This window comes from Phocoena phocoena, chromosome 3, assembly GCF_963924675.1.
Source record: "Phocoena phocoena chromosome 3, mPhoPho1.1, whole genome shotgun sequence".
Lineage (NCBI taxonomy): Eukaryota > Metazoa > Chordata > Mammalia > Artiodactyla > Phocoenidae > Phocoena > Phocoena phocoena.
This window is the reverse complement of record NC_089221.1, coordinates 171,333,037-171,356,528: the sequence shown is the minus strand read 5'-3', so window position 1 is coordinate 171,356,528 and position 23,492 is coordinate 171,333,037. Positions and strand designations below refer to the sequence as shown.

Genomic DNA, 23,492 nt, shown 5'->3' with positions numbered 1-23,492 from the left:
ATCCAGTTCTTCTTGCCTTTCCCATAATTTTTGCTTTATATACTTTTTAGAATTTCTGTTCTATTTCTAGAGACTTACTTAGCACTCCCAGCACACACTCCCAGGTGCACTTTGCTATTATTTCACACACACGCACCAGTTCCTGCCACTGTCAGCTTTTTTGCCATTAACTGAAGTGTCGCGGTGGGAAATGTCATTCAGTCTTTGCCCCACAAAACAAGTTGCCCTCAAACGTGACTGGAGAACCAGTTCTGCACGGTTACAGGTGCTCTTTCTTCTCAGAACTTGTCATTTCATCCAGGAGGTGAAATTTAGTCACCAGTCACATGGCCGCCAGCCAAGGCCTCGGGCACGTTCCTCACCTTCACTCTGAGCCTCAGTTTCCTCATCTGTAACACAGGACAGCAGCAGCATCCCTCCTTCCCGAGTGGAAGTTTGGTGGGTTCATTCCCACAGGGCCCTCAGACAGGCCTGGCACCTAGTAAGTGCTCAGAAAAGAGGAGAAAGAGGTTTTGGCCCCTCGGGGGTAGGTGCCATGTGTCCCCACCTTACAGACGAGGAAACTGAGGTTCCGAGAAAGAACGTGGTCCTCATGGCTGCCCAGCAAGTGAGTGGTGAGGCGGGGATCTGCCCACAGGCGTGAAGCTGAGCAAATAGAGGGGGAAGGGCCCGCCTGCTCGGGGGTGGGCACATTGTCCCCTGGGCTGCAGCAGTGCTTGGGGGTGTTCTGTTTGTTTTGTGCGGGAACTAGAACGTGTCAGACGGGATGCATCCCTGCAGTCGGACTCCCTGCATCAAGGACGGTGCGGAGCAGGGAGGGTCCTGGGGTGTGGGCTGGAGAAGGCGCGGGCGGTCCAGAGCACCCCCAGCCAGGACTCCCGTGTCTTCCCCATGTCCCCAGGGAGGGGTCATCCCCGGCCTGTGCCTCTGCCGCCGTCGAAGTGGAAACCGCCAGCCAGGCCTCCGAGCCCGCCAGCCAGGCCTCAGACGAGGAGGACGCGCCCGCCACAGACATCTACTTTGTAAGTCCTCCCGGGATCCCTCCCGTCGCCGGACCCTCCACCACCTGTGCTCACACGTGCACACACACGCACGTGCCTGTACGAACCCACGTGTGCTTACACCCACACCCGTTCACACACACGCACACTGCTCCCTCACAGGCTCGTGCTGACACGTCGCACGCTCAAGGCGCCTGTGCACACCTGCACGTGCACTCACACTCAGGCACACAGGCACACGTGGGTGCTCACCTTTCAACACTCAGGGCCACGTGCCCGGCCAGCACGCTCACACTCAGGTGTTGGGGAGCACCCCCGTCCCTCACCATCCAGCCCAGGCCCTCCGGCCCAGGCCTCATGACCACATCTGGTCACGAGCCAAGGCCCTGTCTTCAGCAGTGCCCCGGGAAACGTCTGGAGTCCTCAAGTGCTCGGCCCCGCTGGCCTGAGGGGAGGCCCAGGCCCTGGGTCTGGTGGGCTGGCATGACGCGCACCTTCTCTCTCTGGGTGGTGGGTGCGGAGGGCGGGCTCCGTGCTCAGGGAGGCCAGGGCCCCGCCGCGAGGGGCAGGTGGGCTCCACACTGCCGACTTCACAGGATGAGGATGCACAGCTGCTCCCGGACGAGGTGGCATCCGTCAGAGTAGGAAGGGGCCCTGCCCCGGGGACCCGGGACCTCTCTCCAGAGCTGGGGGTCTCCTTCCCCACACACCTCCCGTGGGCGGGCAGGGAGCTGAACCAGGAGCCCGGGTGAAGTGGGTGCCCGGGGGCCAGGGAGCCCCCGATAGTGGATCCTGGAGCCATCTCCCTTGGGTGGCCCTGCTCAGGGATCACATGGTCCCAGTTACAACAGAGAGGGCCAGACACGCGCCCAGCCGCCCGTCCTCTTCCCGGACCTTCATTCTCACCTCTGACCCCTGCCCCTGCCCCAGGAAAATGAGCCGGGGCCTGCCCCCTGCCTGGCGCTGGGCCTTGGGGCCTGTTTGGGTGAGCTTGGCCCTCCCGCTGGCATCGCTGCTTCGTAACTAACACCGACCTCCCTGCTCTCGGTCCCCGAGCCAGTGCTGCCAGGGCACGGCCCTGCCTGGCCTGGAGGGTACCAAGTGCACCCTGTGTGTCCCCCCACCTGCCGTCAGCTCCCGCCGGGGCTGGTTGCTTCCCGCTCTCTGGATCTGTGGGCGGTGGCCCCTGGGGCCGTGTCCTGTCGTGTGCGTCAGGGTCCCGAAATCCCTGAGTGGGCAGCCGGGCCCCGCGCAGCAGAGAAGGAAGCCAGTGGGGCCCCTGCCCGCACCTCCTGCTTGGCCATCGGCTCCCCTGCCCCTCCCGGCGCCCTCCCTGCCTGACCACCTGCCAGATCCCTGTGGCCTCATCCTGTCACTTCATCCTGTCCTCTGTTTGCTTCCTCCCCCGCCCGCCCGGCCCGCCCAGTTCACCGATGGGAGGTACTGGATTTACTCTCCCCGGCATCGCCGACTGCGGGCCGTGACGCTGAGCTCCTCAGGGACTGTAAGTGACCGTGGCAGGCCTCCAGGGAGCCCAGCCCCGCCCCGCGCCGTGGGCAACAGGGAGCCACAGGTCCTGGCTGTTCCTCTTCCTCTGAGAAGGGACTTGGGGAAAATGTCACTGTGGCTGAGGTCAGCCGCGCTGGCCCGTGTGGGGCTCTGTGCCGCAGGCATCCCATGGGGACGTTGCTTACTCCCCTCTGAGGTGGGCATCACTGGGCCTGCGGGCACACAGCTGGGGCTCCAGGGGCTGGCCTGGCTGTGGCAGGGTCTGCATCTGACCCCCATCCCCTGGCCACCCTTGCCCCTTGTCCCAACCCTCCCGGGTCAGGGACGTGCCAGGTGCCCTGCTCCCACTTGTTCAGACCTCGCTGCTGACGGCTCCCACGGGGTGTCTGTCCCCTGAAGGGGGTAGCGTCATGAGTCAGTAGCGGGACTGCAAAGCCAAGCCCTTAACTGCAGGAGAAAGGAGCTGGTGTCTCCATACCCATTTCACAGATGGAGACACCGAGTCCCTGGCTCTCCAGGGAGCCCATGAGAGTACAGGGTAGACACAATCTGGATCCCAAGCTTCAGGCACCTGTGTGTCTAATAAACGCTTATCCACCCAGCGTGTCTGGGATGCTATGGGGATATTGTGTAGCGGTGGCATCGTTAGTACTTGTTATTGTCATTGTGAGCAATAAATGGGGGCCCAGAGAGGCCAAGTAACCTCCCAGAGGCACACAGCATTCCAACGGGCAGGACAAGGCAAAGGCCTAAAGCGAGACTTTGTGTTCTCAAGATGAGGCCCCTTGGAGACCACACTCCAGCCCCGTCAGCAGCCCCTCTGAGCGTCACTGGGTGTCGGGCGCTGCCGGGCGAGCCTGAAAAAGGGAGACTGCTTCCACAGCCCTCCCACCATGCTCGTTCCAGCCAGGGATGCCGCTCCCCAGAGATGGTCCCAGAGTCGGGGACACGTGGCGCGCAAGGGCCGTGGGGTGGGGTGCTGTGGCAGAGGCTGCCTGGAGGGGGGTTGACCCGGACTTCTGAGAAGCGCGTAGGGTGTGGGGAGGCGGAAGTGGAAGGGCGGTCTTGGCTGGAGCACCGAAGAGGCAGGAGCCTGGAGGCCGACGGGAGGAGAGGAAGCGACAAGAGGAAGGCTGGACCCCGAGGCCCGCCGTGCGGGGCAGGCGTGCCCTTGGCCCAACTTCCGTGGGTCACCCAGGGCCGGCTCCTTACGGGGTTCCCTGTGGGACCCCTGTGTCATCCCCACTCTGAGCCCAGCAGGGCAGCCACCCCAGTGTCAGGACCTGCTGTGGCCCCAGACGGGCCCGGCCCCACCCCCCGGGCTCCCAGGTGGGCAGGGGGCCAGGGGGGTTATTGCTTTGTGACCCCCTGAAGGAATGAGCGGGGCCTGAGCTGGGGTCTCGCCCTGCTGCCCCAGATGCTTTGTGCGAACCCCTCCATAGGTGGACACGGTTCTCGTGGGTGCACGGCCTGGGCCCACACGGGTACCGGGATGGCCTGTGAGCTGCGGGGATGGTGGGGTGGTGGGGTGGAGAGGCGGCCGGCGGGCCCCAAGGGCAGCAGGGCAGAGGCTGGTTGCTGGTGGTGCCCCAACCCCGCCGAGGAGGGGTGGGTCTTGGGGTGCCATCGTGGGCTTAGGGGCCGTGGGACGCCCAGGGGGACGTGGCCAGGACAGGTGTGTGCTCTGGCGGCAGGGGTGGAGGTCACAGGCTGTGGGGGGCATTGAAGGAAGAGAGAACAGAAGGCGGCCGGGGGAGCCCCAAGAATGTTCTGGTGGTGAGAGCAGACCTGGGAGGGACGAGGGGGCCGGAGGAATGTATGTCCTTGCCGCAGTGGGACCCGGACTGGGACCCCACCCCAGACGCAGCTGGAGGAAGACCATCCTGTGGCCCCTCGGCGGCCAGTCCCCGCTCTGCCTGTCCCCAGGCCGGGACTTGGGCTCCGCTGCGCCCCCTCCCCAGGAAGGTGACCCCGGGCTCTTGGAGCGGGGCAGGGAGGCCTCTGCTGCTTGCTCTCTGGGTGGCGCCTGCCTGGATCTCTCCTGAGCAAACCTGTGTGTGCCGGTGCTGAAAGGCTTCCCGGGTCAGGAAATGGGCTCCCACCGTCGCCACCACTCAGGACCCCCAGCAGAGGGTCTCCAGGGTGCTGCCGGGCTAGGCTGGAGGTCAGGGTGCCATGGCAGGGGGTGGGGGGGGTGGGGGTGGACAGCAGAGCAAACCAAGCCCCGCCCACCCTCCCCGCCTCCTGCTGTGCCGGCCCTGCCTTGACCCCCCTGCTCACCGCTTCCTGCTGCCCGCCCCACCGCGCTGTGGCCACTCAGCCCCAGAGGCCCGGCCCCCGGCCCCGCCGAGCCCGAGGGCCATCCGGGTTGGGGCAGGTCCCCGTCAGGGAGAGGGCAGCGGGGGCTGAGCCGCCCACCCGTGCCGCCTCGGGGGCCCCCTCTTTTATTTCTGTTTCTTCCTTCCTTCCTGTCGCCTCTGTCGCACCTCCTCGCACCCTGCTCTTCTTCTGCGCCCTTCCCGCACGTGCCGCCCGCCTGCCCTCCAGCCCACCGATGAGAGGAGCTGGGTGTACTCCCCGCTTCACTATAGCACGCAGGCCCACCCCGCCTCCGACGGCGAGAGCGACACAGTAAGTGCGCCGCGCCTGGCCAGCCGGGCCCACTCGGGGCTCAGGCCCGTGGCCTTGGCGAAGGAGGGCCTGAGAGCCTGGCCTCCAGGCACCCCGGGACTGACAGGGAAACTGAGGCCCAGGGTGGGAGGGGCAGCCGGGCTCTACCGTGCGGGGGCCTGTGTCCAGCCCTCATGGCTCCTGGGGTCCCTGGCCCTCGGCATCAGCTGTGGGGCCCGACCCGGCCAGGGGAGGCCCGGCGGGTGTGGGTCCAGCCCTGGCCCAACATGGCCTCACCCGCCCCCTGCCTCTTCAGTAATTCCTATGCAGGCACTGACGGAGCCGAGTGTCTGCTGCTGTCCCGGCTGCTCCCTGGAGGTGCTGCCCACCTGCTCAGCCCAGAGCTCGGGAGACGCCCGCCTGGCCGCCGGCCCTCACCCTCGCCCTCCCCTCGACGGCGTGGACGCTTGGGCTGCAGCGATCCCAATCCGGGCGACTCACCTGGCCCCGGCTCCCTGTCAGCTCCCTATGCCTGATACTGTGAACCCTCCTGAGTTTCTGATCATGTATTTATTTGGGGCCCTTGTTCTTTGCACAGACATGGCAGCACACATGTGTGTTTTTTTAGAAAAAGAAAAAGGCCAAAAAAAACACAAAACCACCACACAATGGAAAAGAAAAAACTCCATTCCACTGCACTTCTGGTTCTTTGCTGTGCTTGCATGTGTCTTGCTGAGGGAACCAGGCCCTAGGCTCTGGGGACCTGCACCCCAGTGGAATCCATTCCAAGTCCTGGCCAGGATGGACGGGCCCCTGGGATGGAAGGGCCACTGGGTCCCCAGGGCGCCTCTGGAGGCCTCCCATCGCGCCTGCCAGGTGCTCTTGGCTCAGGGTTTTGGGCCAAGAGCCGGACACAGTCCTTGAGGGTGGCCGGGCGGTGGCTGGGGGCGCTCTCCACCCTGTCACCCCTGCCATCTCTCAGCATCTGTTTCCCACCTCCCTGGTGACCTTGAGCAGGAATCACCAGGCGTGATTAGAACCTCCATGTGGACGCACGGCCGCCCCCTCTCAATGGAACTCAGGGCCGTGGGCTTACGTCTCCTCCAGAAGACGGACCAAGCTGGGAGGAGGCGGCCGGGCCCTTAGCCCACGGGACTTCCCGAGAGCCGTGTCCTGGAGCAGAGCCCCACAGTCAGGTGCCCGGCCTAGAGGACCAGACCCCCTTGAGTAAGAGGACTGAGGTGGGCATCCTCTTTCTTTTTAATGGTGGGGGCACCTGTGCCGATTGAAGGACAGGAGAAGAAATTCTTGGTGAAAAACAAATTTTTTTTTTTTTTGGATGGTCATCTTCAGCAGGGCAACCACTGCTGGGCCCAGAGCCCCACAGGTCAGTCGCCAGGGGCCCCTGCTGTGTCCACAGCAGGCTGCCGGAGCTGGCAGCTTTGCAGGGTCTCTCCCGCCTCTGGAGAGGGACACAACAGGGATGGTTTCCCCTGGCCTGCCCCGCCCTGCATGGGAGGAGCTGGGAGCTAGCGTGGAGTGGAAGTTACACCTTCTGGGAAAATTTCTCCCCGCTTTTGCCTCCCTGTCGGAGCCTGAGACAGCTGGAGAACCCACCGGCCCAGGAATTTGACTTTTTGAGTCCATTGCAAACTGCGTATGCTGCCGTCCTCGTGCTCGGTGGGCCCCCTCCTTGCCTCCCCGGCACAGCCCGCTGCGTGCGCCTGGCCAGAACCTGGCGTCCAGCTGCACCTCTCCTCCCTGGAGAACCGGGCTGCGCCCTGGGGGCTCTACCCGCGCAGGGCCGCCAGGGACACTTCAGCACGAAGCAGCTCTGGGAAGAGGACCTGTCCGAACAAGCCTGCAGTGTCCTGGACTAGAAGCAAAACAGCGTCCTCCCCTCCTGTCCACGGAAGGTGTGTCCAGACTCCAGAACGTCCTCGCCTAGACTTCACACGGGCGCCCTCTTCAGCGCCTGCCCCGTCCTGCCCAGGGGGAGGCGGGCTGAGTGGGCAGAGGTCTGAAGGGGACGAACAGGGACTGCTGAGTCGCCCAAAAGCCGACCGGGGTCCCCGCCCAGGCCCCCAGAGGCCGCGCACAGAGACACTGTGTCCCGTGGGGACCACCAGAGCATCGGGCCCCACGTCCAGGGCGCCCTTAGCCACCTGGAGCTGCAGGAGCTGGGCCCCTCAGGCTTTCCTGAGTGAACCACGGAACAAATGCATCAGTCCGATGCTGACTTGGAGAAATTTGCAAACCTTCTGGTGATCAAGACGTTTTCATTTTTGTGCTAAGTCATGAACACCCCTTTGAAGACCCCCTTTGTGTTAGTCGCATTCTCTGTCCCTTTTTCAGAGAACTGTCACACGGATGCAAAGTGGTCTGCGGACTGGGCCGATGGGAGGCATGTGCTTATGGTCAGGGCAAGGGTAGGAAGGCAGGACCTTATTTATCACGTGTAGTGAACTCGCGGCCTTCCCCAGGCCCCCAGCAAGGAGGGCCCTGGATCTAGCCAGCTGTCGCCCCCCACCCCGCCCCAGGATGGAAGTCTGTCGACTCCTTTGTGGCGATGTCCTGGTTCTGTCGCAGCTCGTTCCTGACGGCTGCTGTCACTGCGAACGTGGGCACGAGTGTACAAATGAAAGGCGTGTTCTGAGACTGACAAGGTGGAACCTCCGGTGTGTCCCCTGCTGGCCTCTGGCCTCTGCCTCCTCTCACCCTCTCCCTCCACCACCTGGCTCAGTGCAATACTCCCGTCCCACTGGGGCCCCCTGCCATGGTACTGTCGCCGCAGCCCCTCGGTCCCCGCTCCGGGACGAGCACCCTTGGCCACCTTCTCTGGTGGTTCAGTTGCATCGCCTGTCCCCATCCCAACCCCGTTTTTATGGCCGAACTGATTTCCAAACACAACGAAACTGCAAACCTTGTGTGTCTTAATTCTCACCGGGGGTTCCTTGTGCTCAGCCCCCATGGTCTGGTGTGTGACAATCCGGGGTACAGCCTCCTCGGGCACAGGACGCCATCCCGCTCAAACCCAGAGCCATGGGCGCCTCTGTAACCGCAGCCACTGCTGGCCCCGTAACACTCATATGCAGCCCCGGGACCCCCCCCCCCAGCCCCGCCACCCCCCCCCCTTTTTACTTGGAAGAGATCTCTCTAATAAATCGGGTAATAAGCATTAGCCGCCTCTTTGTCTCTCTGTGCGTTCCGAAAGTCTGAGTGGGAGTTTAAGGACTGACTTTGAAGGAGAGCACAAAGAAACCTTAGTAAGAATCAAAATAATTAAATAACAACAACGGACCCGAATGCCTTAATAGTAGTGAGTTCCAGTTCAGCTCGGATAAACTTAAAAGCTCACATCAGTGCAACCCAGCTGGAAGGAACAAACACTCCCCGGAGTTTGTATTTGTTCAGCCAGAGTCTCTCGAGTAATGCGTGGACCCCTTTTAAGGGGAAAATATTTCTCCCGGACTCCCAATTTGAGAAACACTGCATTGAAAATAAGATCCTGTCTGTAAGCAAGCCCTTGGAAAACCCAGTTTTAATCCCAGACGCAGACGGCTCGGCTTGTTTATACACAAGACTAGGCGATCGAGAATGTGCTCACGTTACATTCCGAGATGAGTATCCAGATGAGCTCAAGGATGCATCTGCATGGGGAAAATCACCAGGACAACCCACATCCCATGACAGGTAGTCATCAAGGGTTCCCTTTGCGCCACCACCGCCACCTCGGCACCAAGCAGAGCATACAAAGCTAGCATCTAGGGTGGTGTTAGGAAGTTGTGTTATAGGATAAACGTTTAAAGTATTAAGTGCCATTCTCTGGGGTGGGCTGGGAGAGCTCAGGGCAGGACTTCGGGACTTCGGGGTCCTTCAGATCTCCGGGCCTCCATTCTTGCCTCTCCAGTCTTGCCCCTGCCTGCCTGCCCTGAAAGGACCCCACCTAACGACCCCTTTCATCCCTCCCTGCTCAAAGCCCTCTTACGGTTCGTCAGCGCCCAGAGGACAAAGCTGGACCACCAAGTTCAAATCCCAGCTCTGCACTGCCTCATGGAGAGCGGGAGTGTTACAGTGACCGTCACTCTCTGAGCCTCAGTTTCCCCCCCCTATAAAATGGGTTAATGGGGAACTTGAGTTATCCAAGTTATGTTTTGTTTTTTTACCTTAACCCCTGAAACACACAGGTATTATTGGCGGGTGGTGAAGCATGATGGTGATTCTCACAGAGGGTCAGCCCAGCATCTAAGGCTTTTCCGTCTCCGTCCCAGCTCCCACCCCTCGCCTCCTTGGGCAGCCTGAACTCTCACCTACGGTGAGGCTTCCCCGCCTCCACAGGCCGCGAGACTTCGCCCCCGGGACACGCCTCCCTTGGCTACGCGCCGAGACCCCACCTTCTCTTGGTCCCGCCTCCCCAGGCTCCGCCCCCTCACAGTTCCTGGTTCGTCCTTGCTCCGCCCACTGCTCCTCTGGCTCCCTAAGGCTCGAGGACCCACCTGGGCCTGCCCCCAGTACTGCCTGAAGAACGAATCCCCAGCCCTAGCGACAACAGTCCGGTAGGAGTTCATTACGCAGGCCACGTTTGAGGACGGTGGGGAGGTTATGGGAGGGTCGGAATCCCCGAAGGATGAGCCGCGAGGTGGGTTCCTATCTCCCTGCTCAGGCGTGGGTGGGGCAGCCAGGCACGCGCCGCGATCGAGGAAGGCCCCCGGCGCAGGTCCCGGATATTTGTGTCCGCGCCGACGCCACCGTCCCAGCCGATGGGTCGCGATACACGCTCTCGCTCGCGGTCGGCTGGTCGCAGGGGCCGAAGGCAGCGGAGGCGGAGTGGGAGTCGGAGTCGGAGCCGAAGTTGTAGCGGGAGCCATGGGCGGCGAAACCGACGTCGCCGGGACGACGAGAGGCGGCGCAGGCGGAGGAGCCGGGAGCGCAGGTAGGGTCGCTGTGTGAGCCGCGCTGGGGGTCCGGCTCCAGCCCTCGGGGAGCTGGGAGACCCCCGAGTTAGTCAGGGAGGGCTTCTTGAAGAAGGGGACGTCTGAGCACGTCGGGGTTAACCAGGCAGCGAAAGGAAAGCGAGAGGCGTTCCAGGCAGGGCGCCTGGTGGTTGGAAGTACAGCAGGAGGCGCCGTGAGCGAGGCGGAGGGGAGTCGATGAGGTCGGAGAGGAAGCGGGAGACCAGATCGTGCGGTCTTGTGTACCGTGGTGAAGGGTTTGACTGTTATTTGGAGGGGAGTAGGGAGCTGTGGAGGATTTTGAACCAGGGAGCGATGTGGTCTGGATTACTTTGCAGAACTCCTGCTGGTTTTCGCGTGGAGAAGGGACTGAGCGTGTCGGCAGGAGTGACACCAGGGAGGAGGAAGATAGTGCAGCTGTCCAGGCAACAGATGATGATGGCCTTCAGGAGAGGGAGGCTGTGGGGAGGTACAGTGGGGAAATGGGGAGATTTGAGAGGGATTTCCGAAGTAGAGGTGACAGCACTTGCCAGTGGAGGTGGGGTGTGAGAGGGAAGAACTGTTGATGGCAGGTGACAGGACTCAACTGACTCCTGAGACTTGGTGCTCAGCCGCCCCTCAGCCCGCAGCCCTTTTCTTCTGGAGATGGGGCACCTGGCCAGCCTTGGCTTGAGTCTGCTCCAGCACAAAGGAACCAGCACCGTGATAGGGACTGACTCTCAGACCTGCGTCCTAGTGCTGGCTCAGCCCATAATTGGCTGTGACACTCAGGCCAGTACCTGCCCCACTGTCCCCCAGATTTCCTCATCTGTGCCCTCAGGATCTCCACGGGGCTTCTCCAGGCGTGCGCTGTCTCCCATCCCTCCAGCCTGTTCTCCACGCCATAGCCAGAGTGACTGTTGTCAGACATAGCTGATCACCCTCTAGGTTTGAGAAGGTGGCTTTTCCTTTTGAGTCTCATAAGATCATTGCCACCTAGGAATTCCAGGAAGATATAAGCAGAGGGAATAGTAAAGAGATGGTTTAAACCAGGGCTTGGCAAACTACAGCCTGTGGACCAAGCATAGTTTTTACATGCTTAAACGGTGAGGAGAAAAAAAATCAAAAGAATAGTATTTCATGACACGTGAAAATTATTTGGATTGGCCGAAAAGTTCATTCGGGCTTTTCCCCAAGATGTTACAGAAAAACCCAAACAAACTTTCTGGCCAACCCAATATATGAAATTCAGGTTTTGGTGTCCAGAAGTAAGATTTTATTGAACAAGTTTATGCCTATTTGTTCACGTACAGTCCGTGGCTGCTTTTGCACTGTGACTGCAGGGTTGAGTAGGTGTGCCATAGACGCTCTGGCTTTTAACAGAAAAAGTTTGCTAACTCTGGTTTCAGCTCCTGGCCTTGATGTTTTAGCATTGGTTCACGTGTAGTTGTAAATCTTGTTATTATCAGCTAGGGGTTTCTAAGATTTTAGTTATTCACAAGAATCAACCACCCTAGAAATGTAATTAGAGTCAATGTCCTTTATGAAGATTTGATTAGATTTCCAGTCTGTATTTACGTACTTGAAAATCAAATAATTGATTTTCATGGTGTAGATTCTTTGACGTGAACTTAGTAAGTGGAGCATTTGGCAAACTAAAGACAGATTTAGTTGCTCAGAGGCCCCCAACATTAAAGAATCTATCCCCAGGATTCGTATGTTGCCTTCCCTGCTCGCAGTGCCCTTCCCAGGCTCTGTATTCCCTACAGTCTTACTCCAGTTCACTCCTGCCCGTCCTATAGGACCAGATAAACACCATCTTCTCCTGTAAGCCCTCCCTGGACACCTTGGACAGCGCTTGTAGCTCCTGCACCATCTGGCCCCAAGCCTGCCTCCCTGCCTTCCCCTCCTCCCTCTCTCCCCCTCACTCACTCTGCTCCAGACACACAGGCCTGCCTGCTGCTTCTTGAATATGCCAAGTAAATTCCTGCCCCAGGGCCTTTGCTCTTGCTGTGCCCTCTCCCTGGATCACTGTTTCTCCAGATGTCCGCCTAGCTCCCTCCCCCACTTCCTCCAGCGTTACTTCCTCAGAGAGATCCTCTCTGACCTCTCCACACCCTAATGCTGCATCGCTGTCTTGGTAGCTCCTGGTACCATCTAGTGTCACACTGTGTGTTTGTTGATGTGCAGGCAGGGGCCATCAACGTTTTGGTCACCGTGTCCCCAGAACCTAGAACAGCTCCTGGCACCCAGCAGGCGCCCAGTAAAGGGCGGTGGGATAGATGGCTGGCCAGCAGGCAGCGAGCAGAGCTTCACGGGTTCCCTCCGCAGGTTGGATTCGGATGAGAAGCAGTGGCAGCAGCGGCGAGGCAGGCAGAGCCGGAGCCCCCCGCCAGCCCACCGGCGCTCCCAGGACCGCTCCTCTCAGTCCGACTCAGGTGACGAGCGGCAGCAGCAGCGGGGCCGATGGGCCCGCCAGTGGCAGCAGCGGCCACACTGCTGGTCCCCCAGCTCCTCCGCATCCAGCTCCGCGTCCCCGGGCCACTCCCAGAGCCCTCGGGCGGCAGCGGCGGTCCTGAGCCAGCGGCAGAGCCTGCAGGAGCGGCTGCGCCTGCGCGAGGAGCGGAAGCAGCAGGAGGAGTTGATGAAGGCCTTCGAGACGCCCGAGGAGAAGCGGGCCCGGCGGCTGGCCAAGAAGGAGGCCAAGGAGAGGAAGCAGCGCGAGAAGATGGGCTGGGGCGAGGAGTACATGGGCTACACCAACACCGACAACCCCTTCGGGGACAACAACCTGCTGGGCACCTTCATCTGGAACAAGGTGAGCCCGAGGTGGCCACCGGCCACAGCCCTTACTTCTGCTTGTGTTGCTCGCCAGGTCTTCCTGTCCTTCTGCCGCTTTTTGCTTCATGAACTGTTTACAACTTATTTTCAAACAGCACATGTGCCCAGGTCGTACCTGGCCGTCGAGAATGTATTTTTACCCACACGTGTGCACACACTGGCTCCGCCAGCTTTTCCCACGCTGTCTCGTGCGGTGTACAGTCTCAGGCACTCTGCCCACAGAACCAGCCTAACCTCAAGACAGCCTCTCAGCGTCACATGCCCAGGGTGGGATTTCACCTCAGAGCTGTCACCTCATCCTTGAGATGAAAACTACACACCAGGACTTCTCCTGCGGTCCAGTGGTTAAGACTCTGTGCTTCCACTGCAGGGGGCGTGGGTTTGACCTCTGGTCTGGGAACTAAGATCCTGCATTCTGCGCGGTGCGGCCAAAACAGATAAATAAAAGACTAAAAAAACTCACAAAACTACACACCAATCCCTTACCCACCGGCCGGGGCCTTGGGCACTTGGATTAAAGCAACACAATTTCCCTCGCAGTCCTGGAGGCCAGAAGTACAAAGTCAAGATGTCAGCAGAGCCACATTCCCTCTGGAGGTTCTAGGGGAGGGTCCTTTCTCGCCTCTTCCAGCTTCTGGTGGTTGCTCGCCACCCTTGGCTTGTAGCTGCATCACTCCAGTCTCTGCCTCTGTCGTCACGTGGCTGTCTTCCCTCCGTGTCTGTGTCTTCACGTGATGTTCTCCTCTCTGTGTCTCTGAGTCCAAAGTTCCCTCATCTTATAAGGACACCAATCACTGGACTAAGGCCCAGCCTAGTCTGGCACGACATCAACTAATCACATCCACAGAGACCCTGTTTCCAAATAAGGTCATGTTCCTGGGTTCCCGGGTTGGGACGTGGACATACCTATGTGGAGGACAAATTCGACCCAACACAGCTGTGGGGAGGGTGAGAGCCGGTGGACACAGGCGGAAGCCACCGTATCTACCGCTGTCTACATACACTCTGAGCTCCCAGCACCTCAGGGCCTTTGCACTCACCATTCCTCTACCTGGAGCACTCCCGAGCCCTCCCCATAGCTGTTTCTTCCTCAACCTTCAGATCTCGGCTGATGTGTCCCTCTTCTGAGAGGCCTCCCTGGCCCCCTTGGTCCCCCAGGTCCCCTGCGTCCTTTATCAAGGCACTGCTTCTCCCTTCCTAGTGCTTTACTAACAGACGTGAATCGTGCGCCTGCCGGGTGCTGGGTATCGTGTGGGCCCTGCACATGCGTCAGTGAGCGACAGAGAGAGATGCCTGTCCTTGTGCGGCCATCAGTCTCAGGGGAGGCTGGCTGTAAATAACTCATTTAGCTGAGTCCGCAGAGGAAGGAACGAAGGCAGGCGGGGGTGGGCGAGGAGGCTGCAGTTGAAACGCACGGGTCCAGAGAGGTCTCGTTGCAAAGGTGACATCTAAACACACGTCCCACTTAATGGCGTGTAATTCCTGTGGACTGTGAGCTCGACGGGGCAGGCTCTGTCCCAGGCCCTGGCACGCAGTCGGCCCTCAGTAAATGTCGAATGGGTGAGCGGGCCTCGGGGCGTCTGAGAAGCCCCGGCCCAGCCTCTGAGGCCTCTGTACTTGGGGGAGGGAACTAGACGGCCCAACTGTGTGAGCGGTGTCACGCATCTTGTCCCGGCGCTGGGCCGGCAGAGTGGGCAGGCATGGTGTTGGCCACGAACATGCCTCTCCGGGCCGGGCATTTGTCGAGGGCTCTGTGTCTGAGTGTGGGCTCTCCCCATCCAGGCCCTCTGCGGCTGTTGTGTATGGCCGTAGAGACGAAGTGCGGTCATTGTCACCGTGTGGCGGTGGCCCCGGGCCGGGCCACCCCGTGTCACCCTGGGGGCACGCTTTTCTGTGCACAGGGGCTCCTGGAACGACCCTCGGAGCCGCAGGAGGTGACAGGAGGCACAGGTCTTGGCGTGTGCCACCCACAACAGTTGTGAGATGACTTGGGAGGGGCGGGGAGTCTCCGGGAGCCTGTGCCCGGGCCCCTCCATCAGGTGAGGGCACAGACAGGGAGGAGCCGCTCTCCGTACTCGGGGTGCCCCGAGGGGTCCGTGAGCCGGGACCCCGGCGAGTGTGCTTTCAGAGTCCCCCTCTCGCTCAGCCGCTGGTTCTGCCCCTCCGCGTGGCTGCCGGGGGTCTGAGCTGCAGAGAGCCGGACACCACCCAGCCGGTGAAGCCAGGCTTGCGTGTAAAACAAGAGTCAGCAGCCCCAAGTAAGACTGTCCCGTGTGTGACATGGTCGCGTTCTGCAGGGGCGGGGCTGCCTCTCCCTGTGTCTCAGCACACGGCTCGGGGCAGAGGGCGCCCCACGATGCTGGAGTGTACTGAACCGATTCTGCAGGCGAACGGGGGGCCGCGTCTTCCGCTGGAAGTCGGGGTGTGGCCGCGGGCAGGTCACTTCTCCCTCAGCCTCGTGCTCCTCATCGGCAGAGCGGGTGCTTCAGTCTGGTGGATGCCCGCCTCGTAGAGCAGCAGGGGGTCCTGGGGCGGGCGGCAGGAGGGGGCATCGCTGCTCAGTGGGCGTGTCGTTGGTCCTTCCAGGCGCTGGAGAAGAAGGGGATCAGCCACCTGGAGGAGAAGGAGCTGAAGGAGCGGAATAAGAGGATCCAGGAGGACAACCGGCTGGAGCTGCAGAAGGTGGGGCGCCCCGGGCCACCCTCCTTCCCTCCTGAGGGCTCCCAGGCTGGCTTACCTTGGCTTACGTCAAGGGGCACCTGATTGGCTTACGTGGAGAGTCCAGGGGACATTGGCTTCAGGCACGGCTGGATCCAGGGGCTCGGGCAGTGACTCCAGAGAGCTGTTTCCCTCCAGCTTGGCTCTGCTGGCCTCTGGGATTTATTCTAAGACGCTCCCTGCTGGGTGGCCAAAGTGGCCCTGGCTGCTGAAGGCTGCTGTGTCTCTAGCAAAAGGAGGGCACCTTCTGCCACAGGGTGTGTCCAGCGTTTCAGGCGTCCCCGGACCGATTCCTGTGTCCGGGGCCGGGCCATGGGTGTGGTCCCACCCGCCCCTAGGGAGCCCCGCAGCCTGACAGGATGAAGGCAGACCCACGAGACCCCCATCGTACGCTGGCCGCTCATGTCCTCATGTGCCTGCAGGTGAAGCAGCTGCGGCTGGAGCGGGAGCGGGAGAAGGCCATGCGGGAGCAGGAGCTGGAGCTGCTGCAGCGCGAGAAGGAGGCGGAGCACTTCAAGACGTGGGAGGAGCAGGAGGACCACTTCCACCTGCAGCAGGCGAAGCTGCGGTGTGCGCGCCGCCCTCCGCCCGCCCCTCGCCGCCCTCCGCCCGCCCCCGGGTGCAGGGAGCGCGCCTCGGGCCCCCCCCCCTCCCCGCGTTGCCCCTGGGCCCTCGGCTTTCCACCACCTCCTCCTCCTCGGGGTCCCTCCCGACCCTCTTTCGGGCGCTGCTTTCCGTCGCTTCCTTCATCGCGCCTGTCTCCCCAGGGGCCGGGTGCCAAGGGGTCCCACGAATGTGCTGCTGAGTAGAGGGTGCCGGGTGCCCCGCCATCCCCAGACCACGGGGTGGTTCACTCAGCAGCCTCGTCTAGAGTCAAGAAAAGTGAGGCTCCTGGGGTGTCGAGAGTTGCCCGAGCTCGCACGGGGTGTGTGAGCTCCAGGCCCGGCCCCCTTCTCACCTTGCTGCTCACCAGCCGCGCCAGCCCCCAGGGGCTCAGACCTGCCTGGTCCCAGGGCTCCCTGGGGTTGGACCAGGGTCAGCCTCTGATGCGTTTTCCCACACACAGCACTGAGGCTCCAGATCTTTCACCCCAGGTGGGCCTCTCTGACCCTGTGTCCCCGCCCACCCGCTGCCCTTCAGACCCCCTTGCTCCCGTCTCTGCCCCTTTCAGGGCCTGTGCCTTCCAGCTGACCTGTCTTGCGCCTCTGCCTGACGCCTCCTCTTCCAGGAAGCCTTCCCTGACCACCACCCACAGCAGGCCGGGCTCCTTCCCTGGCTCCGGTCAACCCCCGAGGGCGAGGTCTTTAGGAGGGTGGACACAGCCCCGGCTTTGACACTGCCCCCCGCTCCCCGGCAGCTCCAAGATCCGCATCCGGGACGGGCGGGCCAAGCCCATCGACCTCCTGGCCAAGTACATCAGCGCTGAGGACGACGACCTGGCTGTGGAGATGCACGAGCCCTACACCTTCCTCAACGGCCTCACGGTGGCCGACATGGAAGACCTGCTGGAGGACATCCAGGTACGGCCCTGCTGTGCGCCTGGCACTGCTGCTGCCACCCCAGCCCCGGGCATGCCTTCACCCACCGTCTGCACCTCCGCCTTCAGGTGTACATGGAGCTCGAGCAGGGCAAGAACGCGGACTTCTGGCGGGACATGACCATCATCACGGAGGATGAGATCGCCAAGCTCCGCAAGCTGGAGGCCTCGGGCAAGGGGCCAGGTAATGCGGGCCGGGCCACCGGAGACACACCGGGCTGTGCCCTCGGGGAGGCACCTCTGGGTCTGGTGGGAGCCCCTTGGGCCGGGTGGCTCCACAGAAGAGGCCTCGGCTTCCTCTCCGGGGTCTCCCTGCCAGGGCCTGTCTGCGAGCCACCAGGGGGCAGCACTGGGCAGCGGGGGCAGCGGGTCCTGAGCCAGGCGCTCTCCCGCTGGCGTGCGGGCTCACCCAAGCAGCGCCAGCGGCTTCCTTTAAACAGCTGCCTAGCGCTGGGCTTCCCCACGAGTGGCGTCTGTGGGTGTTCTGTTTGGGTTTCAAGTTTTCGCCAGAGGCTTTGTCCGTTTGAGAACAGGACCTGACCGCACTTGGCGGGAACCCGTGCGGCGTGGCGTGCTTCTTTAATCAACTTTTCTTTTCCTCAGAATGATTGCCTGCACATAATTGCAAGGGAGACAAGCTCTAAAGCAGGGTCTCTGCCCCCAACACTGCTGACATTTGGGCCCAGACCGTTCTCTGTGGGGCCGTCCTGGGCCCTGTGGGGTGTGGAGCAGCCTCCCTGCCCCACCCACTCAGTGACAGGAGCCCCTGGTCGTGACAACCACAGATGTCCCCTGACATGGCCCATTGTCCCCTGGCGGGAGGCAGATTCAACTCCAGTTGAGAGGCACTGTTCTAAAAGCTCGTTGACAACCACTGCAGTCCCACCCCTCCCGCCCCCCTGAAGCCACCGGCTTTAATGACATCTAGCTCCTGGGGGCCTTGAGCCTGTGTCACTAAGCTCTCAGCTCCATGTCAGTGCCCACCCATGGTGGCTGAGGACGAATGCCCTCCTTCCCTGAGCCTGTGTAAGTGCTGTTCTTTGCTCAGTTGGGGTGGTCGGGGAGGTTTTCTTCCTCTTAGGAAAAGGAGGAGCATTCTTTATCTTTGTAAGTGGAGTTTTATTTCTCCCGTAGTGGGGCACATCTTGTAGTAATTTCCAGAGAAAGGAAAGAACTCTTTGCTATCAGAAATGGGTGTCCAGGGGAATTCCCTGGAAGTCCAGTGGTTAGGACTCTGTGTTTTCACTGCCGAGGGCCCGGGTTCAATCCCTGGTCGGGGAACTAAGATCCCACAAGCCACGTGGCACGGCCAAAAATATCCAGAAACAACCACGACGATGACAAAAAATAAATGCATGTCCAGAAACGTCTGCTTTGGTGGCAGTGGTGCTGGTTGGGAGGGTGCTGCGGGGCCCTTGGACAGAATGACAGTTACAGGTGTGGCTCTGGGTGCACACCCAGGCCGCCCAGCAGCTTGGCCACCTGGGGCCGATCGGTGACCTCCCCAGAGCTTGGTTGTTCCTTGCATCGTACGGGGTTGAGAAAACACCTCCGGGAGGATTGCGTGAAGAGGAGTGAGTACATGGTCGTCAGGCATTCAAAACAGTGCCCGTTCTTATCATGCCAGCGCCTCAGCGCAAGGACCGTGGGTGGGGGACTCTGCACCACCGACCCCACCTTCCCCAGGGGGTCAGACACCTGGGAGGCTCCCATCAGGCCCCCTGCCCCGTCCCTGGGCCCTTTCTCCCCACTCCCTCTTCCACCGCGAGTGGGTTGTCTGCTGCCACCCTCCTGCAGCTTCCTGCACTCGCCCCAGAGGAGGAGCCCCTTTCTGGGACCCCACATCTCTCTTTCCTGTGGTTTGTGCCCTCGCATCCTCCAGTAACTTGTAGAGAGAGACAGGAAATTGTTGGCGTCCCACGTGTCAGGAAATGTCTTCTCTCCCCTTGGCTGGTGGCCGGGGGGCAGGGGGACGTTGTGCTGGGTCCCTCCCGTTTCCAGGGCTCCCCACATGCCTTGCCCACGGTCCCTCCTGTGGCACTTCCCTTCCCTCTCCCCCTGCCTGCCACGTCAGTCACCCCTCTGTCCCCTTTCCCTTCTCGCGTGTTACGGTCAAGGTCCCAGGTGTCCTCAAAGAGAGTGTTTGTGTTTGTCTTCTTTTGGCCTGATTTCTGAGAGAAGAGGGGGAACTTCTTGTCTCCACCACTCCTGGAGCCCCTCAGAGGCGGCCTTCATTTTAAATTAAGTTGGCCCTTCCCTTTCCTTTCCCTTTTCCCGTTTTCTTTCCTTTTTTTCCCCCCCTCTCCTTTTCTTCTCTTTGCAGCTGGGAAATCCTAACTGTACAATAGAGCGTGCAGTAGGAAGTGGGTCCCCTTACAATCCCTGTGGGTCCTCCCAGGGAGCATCTCTGAGGAGAAGCCTTCCCCCCACCCAAACAGTGCCACCCCCTCTCCTGAAATGGTGTCCCAGAGGGCACTCAGCCGGCACTCTCCAGCCAGGCCTGTTGGTGGACCCTTGGGTGGCATCCAAACCCAGGACCTGGCTTCCTTTAAGCAGTGGCCCAGCACCCGGGGCTTCTGTGGGAGCGGTTCCCACTGGGGCTGTCTGTTTGGGTTGTAAGTTAGCACCGGTGGCTCCGTCTGTCTGAGCGAGCAGAGGCCTGGCTTCTGTTTGAGGTCTGTGCAGGATGCAGCTCTGCTTGGCCGGGTGTGAAGGGTGTCGCCGAATTGGGTTTTGGTCCCGTGATGTGTCTGCACCTGCTACAGACCGAGGCCGGGCTGCCGGCCCTGTGGGTCTGCCGCTGAGGCCAGGGCTGCTCGGGATCCCAGGTGCTGATTCCAGGGTCCCAGGTTGGTTGGCTGGAGGGGACTCGGGTTCTTGACCCTGTCGGATCAGCTGGGCTTGGAGAAGCCGGCTTTGGAGCAGGGAACACGAGCCGGTTGCCTGCCCCCACGTTCACTCAGCAGCTGCGTACGGAGCTCCCTGCCCTTGGAAAGCCGGGAATCAGGCATCCAGGCCAAGGGAGCAGTCTGGTAGTCGACGAAGGCTTCCCAGTAGAAGGGATGCTCTCGCTGAGGACTGAGGATGGCTGGGATCTAGGAGGTGGACTCGATGGGGAAGAACTTATTGCTGGTGGGAAGCACCCACCGCATGTGCAGGGGCCTTGGGGCAGGGCAGGGGTCGGAAGGGCACAGCGTGCTGATGAGCCACAAACAAGGAAGCCAGCCATTGTGAGGGAGAGCTGGGGTCAGGCAGCATTGGCCTCACCCTCAGGGGCCTCTCAGTCTAGAGGGTTAGGACCTGGGCCCAGCCCCATGCCGAGCAGCCCTCACCCCACTGCAGGTGAGCGGCGAGAGGGGGTCAACGCCTCGGTCAGTTCCGATGTGCAGTCGGTCTTCAAGGGGAAGACGTACAGCCAGCTGCAGGTCATCTTCCAGGGCATCGAGGGCAAGATACGGGCCGGGGGCCCCAACCTAGACATGGGCTACTGGGAGAGCCTGCTGCAGCAGCTGCGTGCCCACATGGCCCGTGCCAGGTGAGCTGGCGGGGCCTCCCTGGGAGCTACAAGCTGGGGCCCCAGCTGGAAGGCCCCCGCCCAGCCCCCAGCAGCCTGCCCGCCTTCCTTCCGGCCTCTACTTAGCACCTGGTCTTTGTTTTCCCCGGGTCACTGGACATCACAGGAAGCCCTCAAGGCTGCTGTCCCCCGCCTTCCACAGGCCCCATACCCTCTGTGTATGAATTCTTCTCGTGCTTGGCGCTGTCGTGTAAACACGGCTCCTGTCTGCCGCTAAGTGCAGTCACTTCCAAATTTATCCTCTTCCTCCCCTGTCCCCCGTCCTTTTCCAGCCCAGCTTGGCCCTTAGGTCACGCCTGCATGTGAACACCCCAGTACAGGGGCCTGCCCCCTCCCGGTGTCCGCCTGTGCCGTGGCCACTTGCTGCCCTCAAACTCCGGGTCCTTGCAGCAAAATGGGGGGGTCATGAGAAGTCCTTGGGGGGGGGCCTTCCCCCTTGGAGTGTCAGGGTGACCACCCGGCCTGCGTTCCAGGCTCCGCGAGCGGCACCAGGACGTGCTGCGGCAGAAGCTGTACAAGCTGAAGCAGGAGCAGGGTGTGGAGAGCGAGCCCCTGTTCCCCATCCTCAAGCAGGAGCCGCAGTCTCCGGGCCACAGGTAGGCCTGGGTCTGGACGTCCCCTGCCGGGCGGCGGGACTAGAAGCCCCGCCCACTGCCCGACCCGCTCAGTCCAGCCCTCTCTCGCAGCCTGGAGCCTGAGGACCCGGCTCCCACCCCGCCCGGGCCCTCGGAGGGTGGCGCTACTGAGCCGGAGGCGGAAGCCGCCGCACCGGCGGAGGGCGAGGCGGACGGGGAAGCGGTGCTCATGGAGGAGGATCTGATCCAACAGAGCCTGGACGACTACGACGCCGGCAAGTACAGCCCGCGGCTGCTCACGGCCCACGAGCTACCGCTGGACGCCCACGTGCTGGAGCCGGACGAGGACCTGCAGCGCCTGCAGCTGTCCAGGCAGCAGCTCCAGGTCACAGGTGCGGGGCGGGGCCAGCAGGGGGCGGAGCCTCCCCTTGGTGAAGGGGGCGTTGGTGGTGAACCCGCTCTCGATGCTGCTCCGCGTTCCGCCGCCTACTCTCTTGAGAGTGTCCGTTCATTCAGCTGCTGGCTCGCTCGTTTGTTCGTTCTGGGCGTGACCGGCTGGCTGGTCCCAAGGACGCAGGGGTGGTGGTCTTTACTTCCCGTGCCCAGCTCTGCTCTGAGCTCCTTACACTGCCCGCTTGCCCGGGCCTTGGCCTTCCTGGGCAGCCATCGTCCCGGAACAGCGGAGAAACGGCCTCAGAAAGGCCCCGGTCCGGGGGTCCCACTGCGGGCTTCTGACCACCAGGCTCTTCGGCCAACCCGGCAGGGGACACGTGGTGTTTGGTGCCCACCCGGGAGGGCGGGGGGCACCGGGCAGGCGGGCCCGGGTCGGGGCATGTGACCGGGAAAGGGAGGCTGCGGTGCCGGGGTCCCGGTTAACGCGCCCCGCCCGCAGGCGACGCCACCGAGAGCGCGGAGGACATCTTCTTCCGGCGCGCCAAGGAGGGCATGGGCCAGGACGAGGCACAGTTCAGCGTGGAGATGCCGCTGACGGGCAAGGCCTACCTGTGGGCGGACAAGTACCGGCCGCGCAAGCCGCGCTTCTTCAACCGCGTGCACACGGGCTTCGAGTGGAACAAGTACAACCAGACGCACTACGACTTCGACAACCCGCCGCCCAAGATCGTGCAGGGCTACAAGTTCAACATCTTCTACCCCGACCTCATCGACAAGCGCTCCACGCCCGAGTACTTCCTGGAGGCTTGCGCCGACAACAAGGATTTTGCCACGCTCCGCTTCCATGCCGGGCCGCCCTACGAGGACATCGCCTTCAAGATCGTCAACCGCGAGTGGGAGTACTCGCACCGCCACGGCTTCCGCTGCCAGTTCGCCAACGGCATCTTCCAGCTCTGGTTCCACTTCAAGCGCTACCGCTACCGCCGGTGACCGGCGGGCCCCCTCCCGGACCCCTGCGAACTGACCAGGGGCGTGGGAAGCCAGCAGCCTCCCCTGGCTGGGCCTCCTCCTTGCGGGGCCTCACTTCCTGCTGTGAAAAGGGGTCGCTGCGGAGCCTGCCTCAGAGAGCTGAGGGGACCCACCACCAGGCGGGCCTGGGGCATTGACGCACAGGAGGGGCTGCTGATGGGATTTTCAGAGCCCAGGGAACCAAGCAGGCGTCTCCAGACCTCAGTCCTTGGATTGACGCTGAGCCCCACCCAAGAAACAGGCCCTGCATCACCGGGGCTCTGGGGGGCTTGCAGGGCGTTGCTCAGCCCCTGGACATGGCCAGCGGCTGCAGGACCCAGGCTCCAGGCCCTGGAGTGCATGTTCCCGGAGAGGCCATCCGGGGACGTCTGTGGTCCCCCAGCTCGCCCCTGGTGCTGGCTGGGGTCAGCCTCCGCCCGGTGAGCACAGAGGATGCGTCACCGCCCGCCATCAGGTCTGGGAACATCCTTCCACAGCCACCGAGCACAAGAGCCCCCAGGGTGCGGCTGTGGCGCCCCATCGGGCCTCTGGGCCTCTGCGCGTCCCTCAAGGCTGCGCTCCTAGAGCCACTTCCCAGCCACCACAGGGCTGCTCTCCTTGTTGCCGAGTCTCAGACACGGGCAGTCAAGGGCCTGGCAGGTACGATCACTCACCCAGTCATAGACTGTCAACAGTGCCCCAGGCGGGCCCACCCCAGAAACAGATTGCTTTTAGCGTTTTCTTATGGAGACATTTCCAACCTCAAGTGGTCAGAAGCCTGAAGGGCCGCTGCCA

The 23,492-nt window shown here is 61.9% G+C and overlaps 2 protein-coding genes across 3 annotated transcripts in view; both read left to right on the top strand.

The window, feature by feature from the left end:
• Positions 1–5,759, top strand: part of PIP5K1C (phosphatidylinositol-4-phosphate 5-kinase type 1 gamma) — a 57,403-nt gene extending 51,644 nt beyond the window's left edge. The window contains exons 16-18 of one of the 2 annotated variants that reach the window (XM_065873124.1): positions 902–1,022; positions 5,058–5,141; positions 5,437–5,759. In XM_065873124.1, coding sequence (XP_065729196.1) covers positions 902–1,022; positions 5,058–5,141; positions 5,437–5,439 — 208 coding nt within the window. In that variant the 3' untranslated portion in view covers positions 5,440–5,759. The remainder of the gene's footprint in view (positions 1–901; positions 1,023–5,057; positions 5,142–5,436) is intronic. The other variant, XM_065873126.1, reaches the window with a different exon arrangement.
• Positions 5,760–9,853: 4,094 nt separating this feature from the next.
• Positions 9,854–22,679, top strand: CACTIN (cactin, spliceosome C complex subunit). Its single transcript, XM_065875000.1, has 10 exons — positions 9,854–10,053; positions 12,383–12,869; positions 15,479–15,574; positions 16,033–16,178; positions 16,968–17,130; positions 17,217–17,331; positions 20,490–20,682; positions 21,195–21,317; positions 21,408–21,688; positions 22,189–22,679. Exons 1-10 carry the CDS (start codon positions 9,881–9,883, stop codon positions 22,677–22,679), a joined length of 2,268 nt encoding a protein of 755 aa, XP_065731072.1. The 5' UTR covers positions 9,854–9,880.
• The last annotated feature ends 813 nt before the right edge of the window (positions 22,680–23,492 follow it).